At 58.4% G+C, this 7322-nt stretch overlaps 1 protein-coding gene across 2 annotated transcripts in view; it reads right to left on the bottom strand.

Annotated features, from left to right (window-relative positions):
* Window positions 1-1034: 1034 nt before the first annotated feature.
* The window catches only part of FBXO36 (F-box protein 36), a 93701-nt gene continuing 87413 nt past the window's right edge, over window positions 1035-7322 (bottom strand). The window contains exon 4 of one of the 2 annotated variants that reach the window (XM_055120426.1): window positions 1035-1947. In XM_055120426.1, the coding sequence (XP_054976401.1) occupies window positions 1759-1947 (189 nt within the window). In that variant the 3' untranslated portion in view covers window positions 1035-1758. The remainder of the gene's footprint in view (window positions 1948-7322) is intronic. The other variant, XM_055120425.1, reaches the window with a different exon arrangement.

Raw genomic sequence — 7322 nt, 5'->3', positions numbered from 1 at the left:
GGAGGGAGAGGAGAGGAGAGAGAGGAGGAGGGGAGGGCAGAGGAGAGGAGGGGGCAGGGGAGGAGGACCTTGTTCAGTGTGAGCGTGGGGACTTGAGAAGCTGACGCTTGCAGGAAAAGTGGGGGAGCCTCGAGGACCCAGACACGCAGGAGGGGTGGGTACAGTGCTCGGAGAGGGTCTCTCTGGATAGCCCAGGGGCCTGGTGAGGGGCTGGGGTCGCACCTGTGGAGGCGGCATGAGGCAGACGCCCTCCCTGCCGGACGGCAGCCCCCAGAGTATGACATTCCCGGGGCTCCCACCCTGCTCCTCGAGCCTGGAGCCCCCACACGTCCCTGCAGCCTTGGGCCAGCCAGAGAGCTGGACATTTCCAGGAGTCCCCAACAGATAACGAGCTTTGCTTAAAAAAAAAAAAAACTTACTGCAAAGTCCATTTCTCCTGTTGGAGATTTCCTGCTTGTCAAAGTGACATAAACCTGAAGTCTGTGTTGAAATGGGAAAAAAGCTGCAAAATCTGCTGTTGGATTTTTTTCCCGCAGGGAAACATTGAGATACTGAAAAATATGAAAGTTCTTCTTTCTTTTTTTTATCCAAATACAGAAATGGTATGTTTTATTTCACAAAACACAGGTATTTATCTCCAGGTGAAAATTAACTATGAAGAATTGAGAAGCTTACATAGTCTCTCCCCTCTCTCTCTCTCCTTCTCTCTCTCCCCTCTCTCTTTTCTTCTTCTTCTTCTTCTTCTTCTTCTTCTTCTTCTTCTTCTTCTTCTTCTTCTTCTTCTTCTTCTTCTTCTTCTTCTTCTTCTTCTTCTTCTTCTTCTTCTTCTTCTTCTTCTTCTTCTTCTCTCTCTTTCTCCTCTTTTTAAAAATTTTAATTTGGGGGCTGAAGCAATAGCACAGCGTGTAGGGCATTTGCCTTGCATGCGGCCAACCGGGGTTCAATTCCCAGCATCCATATGGTCCCCTGAGCACTGCCAGGAGTAATTCCTGAGTGCAGAGCCAGGAGTAACCCCTGTGCATCGCCGGGTGTGACCCAAAAAGGAAAAAAATAAATTAATTAAAAACTAAAATAAAAATTTTAACTTCTTTTCATTTTCTTCTTTTAAATTAAAAAAAAAATTGCGTTGTTGAAGAACCAAGCCCAGACCCAGGGCCCCTCAATGCAAGGCAAATTTGCTACCTCGGACCCACCACCTCGGCCCTCAGTATATCATCACTGGGGGTGGTGGGGAGGAGGAATTGGCTCCCCCTAGCGGTACCCGGGGCTGACTCCTGACTCTCTACTCCGGGATCACCCCTGGTGGTGCTCCCTAGGGCCGGGAGCATCATTCTTAGTGCTGGGGGTGGGACTGAGGTCAGCCTCGCGCCTTCATTCTGTTCTATCCCCAGGCCCCTCCGTAGACCGTTTCATAGCAAATGCAAAATTAAATAATAAGCAAGCCACAGGTGGCCAGAAGGCTCGGCGCAGGAACCTCTGCGCCACCGACGTCTCCACTGTGATGCAGGTTGTCCCAGACCCTTCCCCAGCTGCGGGGAGTCCTGTGGGGGGCAACCAGGGCGGAGACCAGTACAGACCGTCTTGGGGGAGACCCAGGGCCGAGCCGCATGAACACCCAGGGCAACCGAGCAGGGACGCCACGGAATCGGCCGCTTGAGTGAAATAGGTTTATTTGGCTTCTAAATGGGATTTTCAGCCCCGAAGGTGCGCAGAGCTGGGTACGTGCGTGTGTGCGTGCGTGAGCTGGGGGGCCCGGCCCTAGGGCGCCCCCTTGCGGTGGCCGCCCTGCCTCTGCCTCCGCCGGCGCAGCTGCCGCTGGAGCTGCAGCTTGTTGGTGAAGAACGTCTGTCTCCAGCCCACCTGGGCGGCCAGCGCCCGCAGGTCCGGGCTCACGTGGTCGCAGGCTGCCCGCACGATCCGCTCCCAGAGCGCCTCACTCTTGCACAGCTACAGGGAGGGGAGGAGAGGGGGAAAGGGGGGGGCCCGGTGAGGGTCAGGCCTCGCCCCTCCTGCCAGGGCAGGGGAGGCAGCAGCCTGCAGGAACGCCGTCCAGCTGGGGGCGTCAGGGACAGGGCCTCTGTGGCCCCTGGCATCACACTGGGCCCCGGAGTCAGCTCCCTCCTGGCTCTCCGCTCAGGAATCGCTCCTGACGGTGCTCAGGGAACCACAGGGAACGCTGAGGATCGAACCTGGGTCGGCTGCATGCAAGGCACACGGCTGGTGGGGTTTTCTATTTTTTTTTCCTTTGGGGGTCACACCCCGCGATGCACAGGGGTTCCTCCTGGCTTTGCACTCAAGAATTACTCCTGGCGGTGCTCGGGGGACCCTATGGGATGCTGGGAATCGAACCCAGGTCGGCTGCGTGCAAGGCAAATGCTGTCCCCACTGTGCTACCGCTCCAGCCCCTGGTGGAGTTTTCTTTGAAAGAGTCAGAGAGGGGCTGGAGCGATAGCACAGCGGGTAGGGCGTTTGCCTTGCACGCGGCCGACCCGGGTTCGAATCCCAGCATCCCATAGGGTCCCCTGAGCACGACTAGGGGTAATTCCTGAGTGCAGAGCCAGGAAACCCCTGTGCATAGCTGGGTGTGACCCAAAAAGCAAAAAAAAAACCCCAAGAATGGAAGAGAGAATTTCTTTTATTTGGGGGCGAGAGTTCTGAGATCACACCCAGCAGTGCCCAGGGCTTGCTCCTGGCTCTGTGCTCAGGGGACTTTCGGGGTGCTAGGAATGAAAAATGAGGTTGGTCACGGACGAGACAAGAGTCTCTCCCCCACCCGCAGCCGGGGCAAGAACCTTCAGCCCCGTGCTATCTCTCCAGCCTTGAGAGCGTTTCTGACGCATTCGCCCCGTACTTGCAATTTAGAAGTGATTACAAGCCTCAAGGCTGCAGGAGAGAGGGAGAAGGGCGGCTTCTGGGAAGGACCCTTGCTTCCAGCGGGCTCGCCAGCAGGTAATGCCATCAGCTAACACAGAAGCTGGCATCGGCTGGACCGTCTCCTGGCAGTGTGGGGGGCGGGGGGAGTAGGGAGGCGGCTCGAGACTTGAATTTGATTCCTCAGCACCACAGAAATGGACGACCGGTGTCCTGAACTTGGCCGTCAGAAATGACTCACTGGACAAATATGTCAAAGATGGTGGGCCCAGAGATGACACCGGGTGGGGGGTGTTGAGGTCCTCGCCAAGCGTACGGCTCACCCCAGTGGGGTCCTGGCACCCCATCCGGGCCTCTGGGCCCCACCAGGAGTGAGCGCTGAGCACAGCGCCAGGAGTAACCCCCGAGCATCGCCAGGTGTGGCCCCAAAACCAAACAGGAAAGGCAGCCAGTGCTCCGTCCACTAGCCAGTGTCGCCTGCCACTGCCGTCTCCAAAGGCTCGTGTCCTCTCATCCCACTGTCAGCGGTGCCCCGGGTCCCGTCTCCGGTTGCACGGACGCAGACCCCAAAAGTAGGCACCAAATATAGGCCCACCTTAGCAGGGGGCCACATGCAACCAGGAGACACATCTGCCTGGCTCTGCAGCACCCACACGACCGCGTGGGGACCGTCCCACTGCCCACACAAAGCGGCTCAGGCCGACGCATTCTTGTGTCCCTTGGCTTGGTTGGGGGCCACGCTTAGCAGTGCTCAGGGCCGACTCCTGGCTCTGCACTCGGGAATCCCTCCCGGCATGCTGGATTGAGTCCCGCCCCGCCGTGTCCAAGGCAAACGCCTGCCCCGCTGGGCCACCACCCCAGTTACTGGGCAACAGTGGGGTTTTTTCCTTTCTTCCACAGCAGAGATTACGGGAGAAAGCCCTGAAGTTGCGGGCAGGGGTTCGAGGGGTGATGGGGAACCCTCGCAAAAGGGAGCTAAGACGTTGGCCAGGGGGCTCCTGTTAAGCATATTCAATCCTAGAATTGCAGTTTGAGTTTTATTTTATATTGCAAGTTGGTCTATAAGAAAGAAAAAAAAAATCCTCATCAGAGACTCCCGGGCCGGCCCGGGAGCCCTTCAACTGGGCAGGTGCCCGGTCACAGAGGCCGTTAGCCACACCCAAAGCTCAGCTGAGTGTGGCCGTAGCGCCCCCTGGTGGTGGTGCACGAACTTAACAGACACGCGCAAACGTTCCAAGGAAGATCTCTCAGCTTTAGTCTCTTATTATGGGTTTTTTTTGTTTTGTTTGTTTTGTTTTGTTTTTAATAGCCAAGGTCAGTAAAAACAAGGGCCAGGAGGACTGGCCCATGGTTGGAAACTTGCCAGAAGCGACGGGGGAGGGTAGTGAGGATAGAGAAGTGACCACTGCAGCAAGGATAGTTGGAAATGATCACTCTGGACAAGAACGAAGCTGGAGCAGGTGAAGGGATATGCATGACGACCTCTCGCGCCTATTGTGCAAACCGTAATGCAAAAAGGAGGGGGGGAGTGTTTGCCATAGAGGCAGGCTGGGGTGGGGGATGGGGTCTGGGGACGGGAGGGAAACTGGAGACTGGTGCTGGGAAACGTGCACTGGTGGAGGGACGAGTGTTGGAACATTGTGTGACTGAAGCCCAGTCATGAACAGCTTTGTAACTGCGTCTCACAGCGATTCAGTTTGAAAAAAAAAAGAAAACACAACAAACAAAACCTGTGTTGGCGGGAGAGGCTACTGTCCAGCGGGGCAGCTGGCCAAACAGCCCAGTTCCCCGCGGGCTCCGAGACGGCCCGACAGACACCCTTCCCAGGTCCAGCCTTCGGGAACTCCTGAGCACTTTGGTTGGTTGGTTTTCGCTTTGCTCGGGGGCTACTCCTGGCTCTGTGCTCCAGAGACCAGGCAGGGGTGAGGATTAGACCCCGCACAGGGCGCCCCTGGCGAGCTCAGTCGGCCTCCTGGTTTTCCACCACCTGTGGGTGAGACCAGGGCACGGGGGCTCCCTGCCTGGCCCCCAGCACGCCTCTGCTCTGCCCCGGGTCTCCTTGTCCCCGCAAGCTGCCGCTGCTGTGGCCTTCACCCTGGCCCCGCCCCCCGTCCCCTGCCCTCCGTCTTACCCCTCCGCCGACAGTGCAGCTCTGTGAGCCCCCCTCACCCGGCGCTGCCCCCTGCTCCCTGACTTTCCCTAGGGAAGGACGCCTGTGGGAGCGTTCTCGACACACGCTATCCCCCACACCTCCTGCTTGCTCTGTGCACAGACAGCAGCCAGGGGAGGGGGCCGGAGCCCTAGCACTGTGGGGAGGGCATTTGCCTTCCCATGAGGCAGACACGGGTTCAATTCCCGGCATCCCACAGGCTCCTCCAAGCCCCATCAGGAGTGATCCCTGAGAGCAGAGTCAGGAGTGACCCCTGAGCATCGCCAGGTGTGACCCCAAAACTGAAGGAGAAGGAGGAGGAGGAGGAGGAAGAAGAAGAAAAGGAGGAGGAGGAAGAGGAGGAGGAAGAAGAAGAAAAGGAGGAGGAGGAAGAGGAGGAGGAAGAAGAGGAGGAGGAGAAGCAAGAGGCTTAACCCCTGGACTCTCCCTCTGGCCCAAATTATCCTTTGGTGTATGTGGGGGGGGATCACACCTGACAGTGCTCAGGGCTTACTCCTGGCTCTGTGCTCCGGGATCACCTTGGGTGGCCCCAAACCACATGGTCCTGAGCACTTCCAGGGGGCTGAGCACAGAGCCAGGAGGAGCCCCTATGTACCAAGTGTGGTTTGTTGCTCCCCCAACAAAAAAGAATAAAAAACAAAAACAAAACCCTAGCAACAAGACTGCTGTCTCCATTTTGCCAAGTCACCCGTCTGCTGCAGTGTGCACCAGCTCCCCTAGGGGTGGGGGCGCCTCTCAGCCCCCGGGCGGGGGGAGCATCACCCAGCGGCAGGCTGGCTCGTCCCTGGCTCCCGTGTCATTGCCCTCGGGCTGAGGAGGATGTGGGGAGGCGGGTGACCAGGGCCCCTCCCCTCTTTCCAGCGGGGGAGGTGGCAAGGGCTGGGTCCTGAGTGTTTGTCTTTTGATGGATGAAGCCGATTTGAGAGAATTGACGTACAGAGAGAGAGAGAAAAGAGAGAGAGAGAGAGAGAGAGAGAGAGAGAGAGAGAGAGAGAGAGAGAGACGGAGAGAGAGACAGAGAGAGAGACAGAGAGGGAGAGAGACAGAGAGACAGAGACAGAGAGACAGAGGGGGAGAGACAGAGAGAGAGAGGGGGAGGGAGAGAGAGAGGGAGAGAGAGAGAGAGAGAGAGAGAGAGAGAGAGAGAGAGAGAGAGTGGAAACAATGGGACACTTTAAAACTAGGAGCCAAGGGCAGTGCAGAATCCCAGATTCCCACGGAGGCCAGCCCAGGGCTTCTGCAGTGGCCACCTCGTGCTGCCGGCTGTGCAGGCCACGGAGCGTGTGGGCAGCAGGGGAGGCAGGGGAGGGGCTAACTCGGCTGTCCTCTGACATGGCGAGCAATTACAAAGCGAGACAGTGGTTACGGTGACGAGGGCCTGGGAGGTGGGACAGCGGGGAAGGTGCTTTTGCCCTGCAAGCAGCCGACCCGGGTTCCGCCCCTAGCACCACATAGGGTCCCTGACCCCCTGCAGGCGTGACCCCTGAGCACTGAGCCAGGAGTAAGCCCTGCGCATCCTCCAGGGTAACCCAACAAAACAATAAACTTAACAGAGGTGGGATGAACGTACCCCAGGGGGCAGGGGGCCGGAGGTAACGGCCCACGGATTTGAACACAAATGGTTTGCTAACACATCCGTCTCTCAGAGCTTCACAGGGACACTTGGTGAAGTGACGAGATAAAGGGCAGGGCGGGATGGGGCCACGAGAACAACGTCCAGCCCGAGAGGAGGAGGAGGCAGGGGTCGTGGGACGACAGACGACACAGGAGTTTCCTGGCTGTGGCGGGGGCCGAGTGAGCGGCCTTGGGCGACGCTTCCCTCTCCCGCCCCCAGGGCTGAGACCGTGACTGCCGGGGGCCACCTGGGCTGGGAGGGGCAGAGTGGACATGAGTGACCCGAGGAGAAGCCGGGTGCTCAGGGAGAGGACTGAGGCCCAGATTGCAGCCCCTGCACCCACACGGTCCCCCAAGCACCCCTGGGAGTGTCCCCCACAGCTGGAGGGGAGGCTCCCCCACCAGCAACCACTGGGTTTGCAGCCCAAACCAGCAGACCCCAAACATGGGGGATGAATTCCACCCGCCCCAGGAGCCCTGAATTCCCAGGAAGCCCCACACCTCGCATCCAGGATGGACCCCAGAGGCCGGCAGAACCGCACCCCCGCCTGCCGGTGTCATTGACACCTGAGTGCCTGATGATGAGCCTCCTGGCAAGAACAGAACGTTGAAACTAGAGGAAGCTGCCCGTGGTGCTGGGGGTGACCAGGGTGACCCCCGGGGGGCT

The sequence above is a fragment of the Sorex araneus genome, chromosome X (genome assembly GCF_027595985.1).
Source record: "Sorex araneus isolate mSorAra2 chromosome X, mSorAra2.pri, whole genome shotgun sequence".
NCBI classification, from domain to species: domain Eukaryota; kingdom Metazoa; phylum Chordata; class Mammalia; order Eulipotyphla; family Soricidae; genus Sorex; species Sorex araneus.
This window is presented reverse-complemented; position numbering and strand designations above follow the sequence as displayed.